The 14,942-nt window shown below is 37.1% G+C and overlaps 1 protein-coding gene across 2 annotated transcripts in view; it reads left to right on the top strand.

Moving 5' to 3' along the window:
- The first annotated feature begins 925 nt into the window (after positions 1-925).
- Positions 926-14,942, top strand: part of LOC106867756 (WD repeat-containing protein 11) — a 35,741-nt gene continuing 21,724 nt past the window's right edge. For both annotated transcript variants that reach the window (XM_089339889.1, XM_089339888.1), the window contains exons 1-13: positions 926-1,387; positions 3,606-3,675; positions 4,039-4,080; positions 5,161-5,314; positions 6,718-6,891; positions 7,427-7,528; positions 8,205-8,304; positions 8,723-8,903; positions 9,187-9,310; positions 10,753-10,940; positions 11,849-12,206; positions 13,214-13,298; positions 14,447-14,553. In XM_089339889.1, coding sequence (XP_089196015.1) covers positions 1,257-1,387; positions 3,606-3,675; positions 4,039-4,080; positions 5,161-5,314; positions 6,718-6,891; positions 7,427-7,528; positions 8,205-8,304; positions 8,723-8,903; positions 9,187-9,310; positions 10,753-10,940; positions 11,849-12,206; positions 13,214-13,298; positions 14,447-14,553 — 1,816 coding nt within the window. In that variant the 5' untranslated portion in view covers positions 926-1,256. The remainder of the gene's footprint in view (positions 1,388-3,605; positions 3,676-4,038; positions 4,081-5,160; positions 5,315-6,717; positions 6,892-7,426; positions 7,529-8,204; positions 8,305-8,722; positions 8,904-9,186; positions 9,311-10,752; positions 10,941-11,848; positions 12,207-13,213; positions 13,299-14,446; positions 14,554-14,942) is intronic.

The raw sequence follows: 14,942 nt of genomic DNA, 5'->3' as shown, positions 1-14,942 counted from the left end.
TATTCTTTTACAGGGACAAAATGAGGGGTGCTTAACCTAGTGGCTTATAGCAGACCCCCCAAAATAATGCTTGACAGGTTGTTGTTGTTGTTGGCACTCCGTCGCTTACGACGACGAGGGTTCCATTCGATCCGATCAACGGAACAGCCTGCTCGTGAAATTAACGTGCAAGTGGCGGAGCACCCCACAGACACGTGTACCCTTAACGTAGTTTTAGGGGAGATTCAGCGTGACACATAGTGTGACAAGGCTGACCCTTTGAATTACAGGCACAACAGAAACAGGAAGAAAGAGTGAGAGAAAGTTGTGGTGAAATAGTACAGCAGGGTTCACCACCATCCCCTGCCGGAGCCTCGTGGAGCCTTAGGTGTTTTCACTCAATAAACACTTCACAACGGCTTGTCTGGGAATCGAAACCGCGATCCTATGACCGCGAGTCCGCTGCCCTAACCACTGGGCCAATTCCACCTGCACTGTTTGACAGGTAGAAATTAAAGCAAACAAAAAAAAAAAAACCCACGTTGCTTTTACGCATGCGTACAAACTGTACTCCGGTTATGGAGACTTCCCTCCGGGCAGGACTAAGTATGCAAGAGGTCATTGCACATGCGTTACCGGAAGTCCATAGTAAAAATGTATTATTTCAAACATATATAAGGTAGAGATACAGACATACATACATATCCATACACACGCATACATATATATATATATATATATATATATATATATATATATATATATATATATATATATATATATATATATATATTAGGGATAAAATCCAAAATTACAGGTAAAAACTCAATTAAAATCAATTTATTAAAACTTAAAATTTATATATATATATATTCCAGCTTTAAATAATAGGAATTTGTTGGTTCATTATTATTTATACGAAAATAATAGTTGTGAATAACCAATCATACTGAATTTTGTTTTTCTTTTCATTTCCCAAATATATTTTCTTCAAAGAAGTCAACACTAAAAAGAAAGTCGTTTTCATTTGATTCTCTTATCAAATAATTTTCAGCAATCCAGAATTACATACGAATAATGTTCCATTGCAGTTGGACACGTCGATGTCGAAGATGTCATTGTAATTAAGTAATTATTTGGTGTCTTTACTGCTTTGCTGGAAAAAGTAGGTTGTGTGGAATTAGAATTTGGTTTTGCGTGAGATGGTGGTGGCCGTGTTGACAGAATTCCTCCTACATGTAGCAGTCGACTTGATTTAAGAGTGACACGCATTGATTATGGATCAGCAAGATAATAACATGAGCGGATTTAAAGAAAACAACATTTACAAGAACCTCTGGAAGCTGCTGGTGTCTCCCAAAGTGTTGACTGGAGTCTTGCATTCTCAGAACAGGAATGCTTCAGACTGGTGGGTGTTTCTCGTCTGCTATACTTTGAAATTACCAACTAAAATAATATGTTTTCTCTTTTTATTCCTCTTGTCTATTCAAAAAGCATTATTTTGAGGAATTCACAAAACCATTCTGTAATTTGTGTTGTGTTCCACTTGTTGTTTCGCTCCGTTCGAACAGGTATGTAATGAAAATCATTCCAGCTATGACCACCTCGTATTGTTTTCAAACAATAAATACATCCCAGGTTATATATTATTTCAACATGTTCTTCTTTTTGCAAGACGGTAGGGTGTGTAATTTGGTTACTATTTTTAACAGGTCGAGCAACCACTGTTGTTATGGCAAAAAGTGCAACGAAGTGGCAAACATGTTAGAAACGTAATTATGTCCTTCTGGAATTGCCAAAATAAGATCCTTGGTGTTGTTTAGCCCCAGGTCAATCCAGATCCTGCAAACCTATTATCAGAAACCCCCAAATCATCAAATCTTTTTAGGGTATTTTGGGACAACATATTACGTGTTCTCGTTTTCTTTCTGTTTACGTCTTGGATGCATTAAAGGAATCAACTCCAGTGCTTGACTGGTACTTTATTTTATCGACCCTCTGTTCTTTTAAAATAATATGGTGTTATTTGAGTGAGATTTAACTGCTATTTCTAGCTGCTTTGTAACGTATTGCACCATATTCAATCGAGATCTCTCCATTTTTAAATTTATGGCCTTATGCTAGTTTTAGAAATGATCGTTCTAATTATTATTATTATTAAGCACACTGGACGAAGTGCTTATCGTTATTTCGCCCGTCGCTATGTTCTGAGTTCAAATTCTGCCGAAGTCGACTTTGCCTTTCATCCATCCGGGGATCGATAGAATAAGTACCATTTGAACATTGGAATCGATGTAATCGATTTATCCCCTTCCCCCCAAATTTGCTGCCCTTGTGGCAAAATTTGAAACCATTATTATTATTATTATTAAGGCGGCGAGCTGGCAGAAGCGTTAGCGCGCCGGACGAAATGCTTAACAGTATTTCGCCCGTCGCTGCGGTCTGAGTTCAAATTCTGCCAAGGTCGACTTTGCTTTTCATCCTTTCGGGGTCGATGAATTAAGTACCAGTGGAACACTGAGATCGATGTAATCGACTATTCCCCTTCCCCCAAATTCCAGGCCTTGTGCCTATTGTAGAAAGGATTATTATTGTTGTTGTTGTTGTTGTTATTCTGTGCACCTCCTCTTTTTTTTTCTGTAATTTGTCCCTACAATGTCCCCCTCTCCTGTCACTCTTGTGGTAGGATTGGCAGAATTAGAGCGTTGAGAAAATGCTTTGCTATATTTGTTCCACTTCTTTACGATCTGGTTTCAAATCCTGTCGATGTCAACTTCTTCATTTTTTTCAGGGTCGATAAAATAAAGTACTAGTCAACTACTTGGGATCGATGGTATCAAATAAACTCCTCCCCTCAGGACTGCTTGGCTTTATTATTTCCGTGTGCCCCCCCCCTCTTCATTTTTTCTTCTTTTATCAACCTTGTGATAGAGGTGGTGAAACGTTATATCACGTGGCTCTTTATGTTCTAAATTCAACACTTCTCAACTACATCGGGTGATATATGTTATGTTACTAGTCAAGTACTAAGGTCAGCGGTATTGATTTATCTATTTCTCTCGAAATTGCTGGCTTTCTACATAAAATAGAAATAATTAAGGGCCACGGATGGACAGAATATAGAGCAGTGGGGAAAATACCTGTCTATTTGTTTCAGCTCTTTTAAGTTCTGAGTTCAAATCCTAGAGACTGGCTCTGCCTTTTATCCCTCCTGAGTTGATAAAATAAAGTCAAGGACAGGGGTTGACGGTATTAACAACCCCGCCTCAGAATGTTTGGCCTTATGCTTAAATTAGAAATCTTTATTAAGGTGGTGGAGCTGGTCGAACGAATAGAAGGCTGGAAAAATTGTCTTGCCGTATTTTGTTCTGGCTCTTTGTGATCTGTCCTCAATGCTGAGGTCAATTTTGTCTTTATGGAGCTGTCAGCATCCTTCCACATCACATGACCAAACTATCTCTGTCTTCTCTCTTGCACACAGCAACTCATTCCTCCTCTTGTGCCTAATTTCTCTCAAAATACATTAACACTCTGTCAAACGTGCACACTCACATTTATATATTTGTAGTTTTTTCTTCTGCAGTGTTTTTGTAAGTAATTTTAATCTAACTTTGTTTGGTTTTCAGGGGTTGGCAAGGCTTCTTGGCACATGCCTGCCACAGTTTTATAACCATTATTGATCCCCGCACTGTGCAAGTAAGTGAGTTCATTCTTTACTGATATACATACATACATGCATACATACATACATGCATACATACATGCATACATACATGCATATATACATTCAATAAAATAGAAGTAAAATTTTAAAATTTATTCTTTCTGTGCAGCTTAGGACCAAAAGATCCCTGCTTGGTACTCGTCCCTGACCTGATGATGCTTGCAATCTGCTTTACACGATATTTTGCTTTGAAGTTCTCATCAAAATTTTCCTATTCCATCTTCTTTTATATCCTTCATTTATTTGTCTCTTCTCAGCAAACTGTTACAAGTTGTAGGAAACGTTAAACCTTTGTTTTAGTTAATTCAATTAATATTTTTTTTTTTTGTTTTCAGGTTTTTCAAGTCTTAGAAAAACACAAGAGTAACGTGGTCAAGGTAAAGATCTGTAATATTATTACGCTTGTCATGACATGTACCTTAAACAACTTCACCAAATAAAATGAAACCCTTTTATATAAATTAGTCGTGTCCATAGTCCTTTTATTCATAGAAGGGCATCCAGCTGTAGAAACTCTGCCAAATCAGACTGGAGCCTGGTGTAGCCATCTGGTTTCACCAGTCCTCAGTCAAATCGTCCAACCCATGCTAGCATGGAAAGCGGACGTTAAACGATGATGATGATGATGATGATGTGTGTCTGCTATGAAGGGAGGGGGAAATTAAGCAACAACAATAATACAACAAGCAAAGGCATATATGGTTGTTCAAGTTGCTAGAAATTACAGTCAAACATCTCTCATGTCACACTTTATTGTATGTATTATAGATGATTCTTTTGATATGGATATCTGGTGTGAACAGATGACATACTTTGATAACAACAAAGTATCGTGAATTGTTTTGTGAGAATATCTGTGTTAGTTGACAGACTGAAGGGGCTGGAACGAAATACTCATCACATTCTCTTTCCTAAAACAAAATGCATATCTTGAATGCATCTGTCAATGTGGATGTGCCAACATGTATACAAACTTGTACATAGTGATTCTTTCATCACTCCAGTCATAAGGAAAGGTCATTTTTTTTTTTGTCAATACTACTACACTCTCTGAGTGGTTGGCGTTAGGAAGGGCATCCAGCTGTAGAAACTCTGCCAAATTTAGATTGGAGCCTGGTGTTGCCATCCGGTTTCACCAGTCCTCAGTCAAATCGTCCAACCCATGCTAGCATGGAAAGCGGACGTTAAACGATGATGATGATGATGACTGCCAGAATAAGACCAAAATATGTCTGAGGTTTTTCTGTACTTACTTGAAAAATGAAAATAGTAATAGCCATTGGTTAATATGAACTTTTTCCAACCACATAATTTTTAGTTTGGTTTGCACCACTCTGAGTATTAACTGTATTAAGATTAATTTACTGGCTGCTACATGTTCTGCAGCCTTTTTCAACCCCATGTGCTTGTCTGCTTTTATTGTTTGTGAAAAAAATAAAGTAAATATTTTTCTTTAGGTTAAATGGGCCCGACAGAACTATCACCATGACACTGCCAGCCCATATACTCTCCAACTCGCTTCTGCTGATGCATCAGGTACAATCATGCTGTGGGATGTTGTCACTGGTGAAGTTAAATCAGAGTTTTCAGATGGTAACAAGACAATCCAAGGTGTGACAATTTTGTTTTATTTGATTCTCTTTAAAATAAAAATGCTTTAACCCTTTCGTTACTGTATTTATTTTGAAATGCTCTGTGTATTTTTCAGTTACTTTAAATATTAGAAAGAATTTAGTAAAATAACTTCGTTATCATTAAGCTAGTGTTATGAACATAAATTGTGACTAAGGTTTGATGGAAGATCTTAATTCAAAGCTTATAAAAACAAGACATTTGGACTACAGAGCCAGAAGCAGTTTCAGCTGGGTTGGTATCAAAAGGGTTAAGACTATAGAATTCTCATTTAATTGTCATTGTTTTTGATGTATACGTTTTTTCCTAAGACTTAAAAAAATCATTTGGATATTATTGACCATTTTTGACAAAAAGTTATTGTTGCAGGGCTGGCTGCTCATCTCTGCAACAACGTTTTCAGGGATGGCTGTTCATAGAAACAGACTTACATTTGAAGGAAAATTAATCCTATTAATGATTCATTTTCTACTTGTGTGTGTGTGATGCTGATACAGTTAGCACAGACATTTGCCAGCCAAACTAAAGATGTTCTAGTACCTTGTTCCATGTCACACACACTTTTTAGGTTCAACTGTCTTTGTTGTGGCTGTTCTTTTGTAGTCAGTAGTAGTATTGGATATTTTGATATCTGAAGTAGATTGACTGTCCCGTTTCAGGTTTAACTCATTAGAATGAATCTTTCAACGAGACTCTGCTTTGGTACAGGACACCATATGAAGATGCTGATTTTTTCCACTCCCTGACATATTCTGTATGCTGTGGTAGAAGTAGAGGCTACTGCATTCATATCGGAAGAGAATAAACTGTAGATGCCAATTGCAGGCAATGATATTTTCCAACCTGTGGCATTTGAGACATTTGGAAGAGCTGGGCTGCTAGCTACAAAATTTTTTACATCTTTGGTGTTATGTCCAATTGAAGCCGCCTGGTGAGGGCAGATGTTTGTTCCAGTATCTCATCTTCATGTTGGTTCAGGATTATACATCAGTTATCTTAGGTTGCTTCCGTTAATACAGCACAAGAACTCAGATGGATTTGAAAATGTTTACCGAATGTTTGGATGCAAATATTGAAGCCCGTATGTAGAAGGTCCTTTGGGTATTGATTTGACCAGCTGTGACTCGTATCAGTTTCTTAGCTTTGAAGAATTCTTCAAGAATACAGATACTATATTAAGTAATATACACTTCTATATCAGGCAGTTTGAAATGTAAATTATACCATTTTAATGAACCTTATTTAAGGTTTAGCATTTAATTGTTTTTAACTGTTTTTAAATTCATGATTAAAAAAGACGGAAAGAATATTGAAGATTTGTTTAAGTTATTCAATGTCTGTGATTTGAATATTATTTTGATAGAAGAATTTAATCCTTGTAGATATGGAGTGGCTATCATGTCAGGACACAAACCATAGTTACTTAGTGGCTCTACACCCTCCTTATTCTTTGGTGTTGTGGAATGCAGAGACTGGAAATAAAATTTGGAAGAAATCGTACACAGAATCGCTTGTCTCATTTGTGTTTGATCCATTTGAAACGAAGAACATTACTTGTAAGTTATGCTTGTTGTTCCTGCTATTGTTATCCCTCATTCTGTTATTTGTGCCAAGTATTATTAATATTAATGCTTGTAACTGCTAACGTTTTGTGCCAAAATTTGAAACTGTTATTAAAGCAAAGATAAAAATTATTTGAATAACTTAAAAACCATTATAAGAAATACAGTTATTGTATTCCTTATTTTTATGAAACTCATTTTGCTTTTACGTTTGTTTTGCAAGATTCTTGATGTGATATCGTGTGTTGAAACAGATATCGTTATATTTCAGGATAGTCATATAGTGCCAATTAAACACATGTGCCATGTATTTGGTCTTCACTTCAGCTTTAGTAGTTTAGTCAAAGTTCTTTCAGCAAACACCCTGTGACCTCTTCAGCAACTTTCTATCCCACATGTCTCTTTTTGTTCTGTTTATTCCATTTCCTCTTTCTGTGGTGAATATTTTGCTTCTTTTTTTTTTCTCCTTTTTATAACATCCCTATTGCCACTTTTATTCAATGTTGAAATGCTTTTCTCATATTTTCAGTTCTGGGTCAGGATTGTATCATATTTGTGGATGACTTCTCTGTGAATAAACTCCCATCTAGTAATGGGAAGAAGTTTTACATTTCCAGTCCTTCGGCACAAGGTAAGCATCATTTACAAAACGGTTTCTTTTTCATCATCATCTTTTAATGCCTCTTCTCCATGCTGGCATGGGTTGGACAGTTTGACAGGAGTTGGCCAGCTCAAGGGATCTGTTTTGGCATGGTTTCTATGGCTGGATGCCCTTCCTAACACCAACCATTTTACAGAGTGTATTGGGTGCTTCTACATGGCACCGGCTTTTACATGGCACCGGCACAGGTGCTTCTGTGTCACACCAGCACAAGCGCTTTTACAATAACAGCTATAAAATAATGCTGGCAGTAGATTTTAAAGAAAAGCTTTGATCTGTATTCATTGAGTCATTTTGTTTCTACTATAAAGTAGATAGTAGTGTCATATTATCGTTGTGAATGCTAATGGTGTCAGATATAGCCCTTTCTACTTTAGGCACAAGGCCTGAAAGAGAAAGGCTTTGGGAGTAAACCCTGAGGATAAATCTGGAGCAGGAGTCCCTAAGGCAGTTCAATACTATATCCAACTCAATTCTGGCAATTCCTGCTGCCCCACTAGTGCCAAGTTCTATTAGCACCTGCCCTTCCCTTGGATAACACTGGTGGCAATGGAGAGAGGAGAGCAACTGTCGATCTCCTATAAAACCCTACCCAAGGGTACTTAGCTGCAAAAAAATAATATATATTTCATTGTTACATTTCCAGGTTCAAATCGATCATCAAATTCTGAATCTTTGGATAAAAAGTCATCCCGAAATCTTGCAAAAAGGGTCTCTAGAGTCCTTGTTGGTGAGAGCAAATTAAAGTGAGTTATTTCAAAGCTTGAATTTGTTTTATATAATGATTTATTGTTGTTGATGTTATGCAGCTTCAAGTTACTTCTGAAATTTTGATGGAAGATTTTAATTTGGATCCCTTTAAAACAAAATTTGTATCATAGAACCAAAGGGCTGTCTCAAGTGGCTTGATATGTAAAGGGTCAAGGATAGTATTAAGTTCTTTCTCAGTCGCCTCTCCAAACATCTGATTGACTTGGCAACTTTTGTCCTTTGTTGTGAACACTAAATTATTCAGTATGAGACAAAGCACTGGGGTTAATTCAATGGATTAAGATCTACCGAAGATAATACCCTAGCATGGCCAGTACCCAGTGACTGAAACCAGTAAAAACAAAAAACTTTCCACTTTGTTTAACAATTATGTCTTTTATTTCTAATTTCTAGGTCAAATTTAAACGATGAAGAACCTTTCACTTTAAATGAATGTCTGCAGTTAGCTTACCATAATTGTTGTCGGCATCACTTAATACTCGTTTATCCTCGAGAAGTTCTCATACTTGATCTGAAAATAAACCAAACTGTCGGTATTATACCCATGGAGAGGACTGGCTCACCTTTTATGCAGGTAAATATCATAGATTTTATGATCAGTCCATTGAGGGCAGTGTGTTGGCAGCATTGTTATTGCACTGGACAAACTGCTTAGAGGAATTTCATCCAGCTCTTTATATTCTAGGTTCAAATGTCACCATGGTCAACATTGTTTTTCATCCTTGTGGGATCAATAAAATCAGTTTACCTATTTAGTCCCCCTAACATAGTTAAATTTAGTTAAGATTGAAAAATGGGTTGCAAGCTGAAGTCTACTTTAATAGCTTTATATGTTGGGTTATTTTCTGTTTTGGTAGGTGTTGTCGTGTCGACAGAGGGATGTACTAATGTGTCTTCATGAGAATGGAAGCATCACCGTACGTGTGCGCCGCAAAACAAACATAATCAGTACTCCAGCATCTGAGGGAACTGGCGCATTCGGTAAGGAACCATTTCATCATTTGTCATTTTAATTAATGTAGAAAGAATTTTCATCGGTAGATTTTATTTTTGAGTTACCCTTGTTCATTAATTTGATCCGAGATTGTGTTTTGGAGACTAAAATAATTACATCATGATAGTCATTTTAGACACTAACAGGCAAGTTGTTGGTTCCTTTATTCACTGTACTTAAGCTTTATCTACTTAAAGTTGCAGCATTAAATACAATTTATAAACATGTGGAAGAGAGCTTTAAAAACATGAGCTATAAAAACTTCAGATAGTTGGGAAATCAATTTTCTCAAATGCCCTGGACTCTCTTTAGAGGAAGTGGATAATTTCTGCTACTTGAGGGACCAAATTAGTTGTGGGGGAGGATGTATGGAAAGTGTAATTGCTAGAATAAGAATTGGACAGAGAAAATTCAAAGAGTTTTTACCTCTGTTGACAACCAAAGATCTCTCTCTTTCTCTCTCTGAGTGAAAGGAAGATTGTATGATGCATGTGTGTGAACTACCATGTAGAATTGCTATTCTACATGGTAGTGAGATATGGGCCCTAAATGCAGAGGACAAGCAAAAGCCAGAGAGGAATGAAGCTAGTTTGCTCTACATGTGGGACAGAGTGTTAGTGTATTGAGAGAGAAATTAGGCATAAGAGGAATTAGATGCAGTGCAAGAGAGAAGACTGCACTGGTTTGGTCATGTGATATGGATGGATGCCGACAGCTCCAGAAAGAAGTGCCATTCACTGAAAGTGGAAGGAACTTGTGGAAGAGGGGGACCCAAGAAGACATGGGACAAAGTACTGAGGTACAACCTCAGAACATTGACTCTTTCAGGTGAAATGACAGAGGACTAAGATATCTGACACCTTGCTGTATTCAAGAAGACCTGTACTCCACAGCAGAAGTGTTGTTAAGGCTGCGTCCCGTGGTGAAGAGGGTTGGCCTGCATGAGTCCTGTACTGGAACCATGTAGAAGGCATTCATGCTGGTGCCATGTAAAAGTGCTTGTGCAGGTGCCACATTAAACGCACCCAACACACTGTAAAGTCGTTGGCATTAGGAAGGACATTTGGCCATAGAAATCATGCCAAATCAGACTGGAACTTGGTGTAGCTCTCCAGCTTGACAGCCACGGTTAAACCAACCAAGCCAGACCGACATGGAAAATGAACATCAAAGGATCACACACACACACACACACACACACACATCATAATCATCATCATTATTTTATGTCTGGTTTCCATGCAGGCATGGGTTAGATGGTTCATCACAGTTCAAATCAGTTCTTATTGGGAGTTGCTACTCTTATAGATTGGTGCTCATGCTTGGTTTCTTTGGTTAGATATCCTTCCTCTTACCAACTGCTTTACAGAATGTTCTTCAGTACATTTTTTCATGACACCAACACTCAATGTTTTTCTTTCTTTTGTAGATGATGGCTTGTTGAATCCAGCTTTGGATATTTCCTATGACCTACGATGCCAATCAGATCCGTTACGAATAACTCGACATAGTAAAGTGTTTGGAGTCTCGCTATGTGCTGTATCAGAAAGGTTACTAGCTCTGGTAATGAGTGATAGCAGAGTGCTTTTTATTGAGTTAAAAGCTACTGAATATAAGGTAACCTTCTCCTTCTCTTACTTGCTTCATATTTGTTGTATCTTATATTGCATTTTAATATAATGTGTGTGTGTATATATATATATATATATATATATATATATATATATATATATATATATATCCAAGTTATGCCAGCATGGACAATAGACATTAAATGATGATGATATCTATGTATGTACATATATACATTAGACTATTTAGATAAATAAGAAGAATTGTATATCTGCAGTTCTTATATTACAGTCATTTATACAGCATGTTTGATTTAAAACTCTGTCCCACATATGTTTCTGCTGCAGGAATATCTTATGTGGTGTTTATTTACATCCTCTTTGTTCATCTGATGAATTTATTCTCCTTATCTATTCAAGATATATATATATATATATATATATATACGTACACAAGGTCTTATCAATAAGTATCCAGACTGTTGCCATAGTAACAAAGCTAAAGCACACATGGTTTCTATGGCTCGATGCCCTTCCTAATGCTAACTACTTTACAAAGTGTACTGGGTACTCCTGTGTAGCACCAGCATGGGTGCTTTTTCCATGGCACCATAAATATTTTTTTTTAATTACTGAGAAATGTATCATTTTGAGTCGGGCAAATATTTTGTAGTCCCAGCAGACAGAATGGGTACCGAAAGAGCCATTCTAACCTACTGAGCTTATTCTGGAAAATGGCATTGTCTATCCTGATGAAACCAGGGTACTGGTTCAAGAGCCTAAGATACTAGACATGTACCACCTCATTAAGTTCAAAAGAAACCTATTGGTGTGCATCCAGTAATTCATTAACTTTAATTCGTTTGTTGGGTAATGAAACCTGGTTGCTGTTGAAAGTATTTTTCTCTTATTAATTATTATGGATTGATCTCTCATTTGTTTTTATTTCTTTAGGTTGGTTATAATTATCCAATACAGCTGACTTCTCCTTTGTACACACCTGGCTATTCTTTGGACCCTCTAGTCAGTTTTACCAACACTGTCTACTGCGATGGAACAAACCAGTTCCCGATAACCAGCGATATCCCATATCCTCGCAATACACTCTATGACTTGATAGGTCAGCCTCAGTTGAGTGCTGGTGGAATGTATGAGTCCAGTTCTCCGTATCGTGTGTCAAACCATGGCGTTGCACTCAAGTTTATGTTAACAGGACTCCTCAGTGGCGTTGCCTCCCCGGTGTCTGTGATTAGGATGTCACCACCACTAACCCAGAAAAATGCTTCCATGTACAAACCCCTTCTGGCAGTTGGTAAGTCTGTTGAATGCCTCCTGTTTTACATTGCTACTGTTGTTGTTGTTGTTACTACTGCTCCTGCTTTTTAAACACCAGGTCAACCCCTGCTTTGACTATTCTACCTTTCTGTTTATCTAGGACTGCATTGTCCAATGTGTCCTTGATATATGTGACACTGCAGTCCTCGATGTAAATGAGTTAGACAAATGTATAACACTGTGTAACACGATTTTTGTCCTTGGGTAACAACTGTTATTTCCGGTTTGCTTATCCCTAGAAAGTATGAAAAAATGTCTAATATTTCCTTCAAACTTTGCATTTGTTACGTTTATTCAAACTCCTATGGCGCTCCACTACTACTCCTGCTCGTGATCAGGGATGCACATACTGTCAGCCACTAAAGGACATGCTCAACTGGTTATGGTCAAGCAACTGACAAGCAAATCTGTGGTATTGAGCAGAATATTTGATATAATGATATTTCTGCATCAGCAACCCAGTGCTGAATCTGTCTGAAATGTAATGGGGAAATAGGTCAGGTTAGAAAAGCAAAGTTTGAAGTGAATAGTAGTCAGTTTCCATTGATTTCTAGACAAAAGCAAATAGGAAATAACATTTACTGACCAAAGGCAAAAAAAAGGAAATATATAAATTTTGTTACAAAGTATTATTGAGGTTTTATTTTGCAGCCAAATGTCCTTCTTGTTACTAACCCTTACCTGTTTTTTAAGTAAAGAATATTTTATTCCATATGTATATATATATATATGTGTGTGTGTTTGTGAACCCGGAACCATGTGGTTGGTAAGCAAACTACTTACCACACAGCCACCCCTACGCCTATGAAAAAATGAGCAAGTTAGTTACAGCTGTGTGTGTGTGTGTGTGTGTATTAATCGTATCTCAACAGCTCAACTTAAAAGGTTAAACTTATAAAATCCCACCCCCACAGATTCTAACATGGATGAAGTAGGGATAAAAAAATGTTAAAAAGAAGTGTTGTGTGTCTTTTTTTTTTCCAGGTAACAATTCAGGATCTATACAGATTTTTAACCTATGTAGTGGGCAACTGGACAAAGAATTTTGTGTTCACTCAACCATTGTCAGGTAAACATTTTTATCTCTTTTGTTACTTTTTGTGAGATAAATGGTGACAATTCGATAGAATCAGTTGAGTAACTGATGAAATGCTTTGTAGTATTTAGTTAAAACCCTTTATGTCGAGAGTTCAAATCCTGTAGATGCCAGCCTTCATTTCATAATTCTGGGCTGATTAAATAATTAGGTTAAGTATTGCATTTGATTAATTGCTAGTAATCATCCCTCAGAAATATTGGAAAATGAAAAAGAGAGAGAAAGTATGAGGATCAGCTTGTTTCTTTGCTGATACCTCTTCACCTTATCTAATCAACATAATTCATTTCATGCTTTTTTTTTTAGGACTAATCCAAGATTAGTCACAAAACAAGTTTACCTGTGCCCAGCGTCGCCTTTCTGGCACTTGTGCCCGTGGCATGTGTAAAGACATTCGAGCAAGTTCGTTGCCAGTGTTAGGAACAGCATCCAGCTGTAGAAACTCTGCTAAATCAGATTGGAACCTGGTGTAGCCATCTGGTTTCACCAGTCCTCAGTCAAATCGTCCAACCCATGCTAGCATGGAAAGCGGTGATGATAGTATTAAGATAGTTAATATAACTTTAAAAGTTAATTTTACAGTAAGGAAAAAACAATATTAATCAATGACTAGTATTATTTTAATTTTTTTTTTTCAACAAGTATTGGAGATAATTTTAGACACGTTTCAGCCTTATTACAGTTATAGTCTTATCAGCTAAGCTTAGCCTTCACCAATGTGCTGAAGTAAGGAAGGAAAATAATCACTAAGGAAATGTACAATGATGCATTTTAGTTTGTGGAGGACAATAAAATCATTTAGAAGAGAAATAATGAAAAACATTACTTGGTTTTCTTAACGATCCTTATATTAAATATTTTCCTGACTTGAATATTTATCTTGACTAATCATCTTTTTATGAGGTTGGCATCTCTGGCATGCACATGCCCGTGTGCATGTGCACATACACACACACACACACACATTTAAACTAAGCTTGTAGTGGGACACTAAGAAACAAAAATAAGCTTCTGATTAGATTCTCTTTCACATGTGTCATCCACATGTACATGTATTCTAAATTTAAACATATAACACATGTATTGCGTGATTGCTATTTATTTTTTTATTTTTATTACAGAGGGATTGAATGGGCTGGTCTACATTTCTTCATATCATTTGCATATCCTGACCCAAGTGCTTCAGGACTTGTAAAGAATGAAATTCTGTTGGTTGACATCATTTCAGGTATGCAAATTATATTTTCGTTGATATACACACAGTTCCTTGTAAGATCCAGCCTTTTGTATACAATGTGGATATATATATATACACAACACACACACACACACACACACACACACACACACATACATACATGCATATATCATCATCATCCTCCAGTGTTTAAATCCGGGTTTTTGTTTCTGTTAACAGGGGTGGCCAAATCTACCTCAATGCCATAGCAACTGCCCTCGCACCATCTTGCCCGGTTTGGGGCATCATCCCTTCTCAAGCCAACCCACCCAATCTCCTCCTCCACCTGTTCCCTCCACGTTTTCCTCAGTCTTCCTCACTTTTGCACTCCATTTACTTCATACTCAAGCACCCTCCTCAGAACATGCTCCTCATCCCTC

Source organism: Octopus bimaculoides, chromosome 22 (assembly GCF_046866305.1).
Source record: "Octopus bimaculoides isolate indiv1 chromosome 22, ASM4686630v1, whole genome shotgun sequence".
Lineage (NCBI taxonomy): Eukaryota > Metazoa > Mollusca > Cephalopoda > Octopoda > Octopodidae > Octopus > Octopus bimaculoides.
Note: the sequence above shows the minus strand (reverse complement) of the source record. Positions and strands in the feature narration are given on the sequence as shown.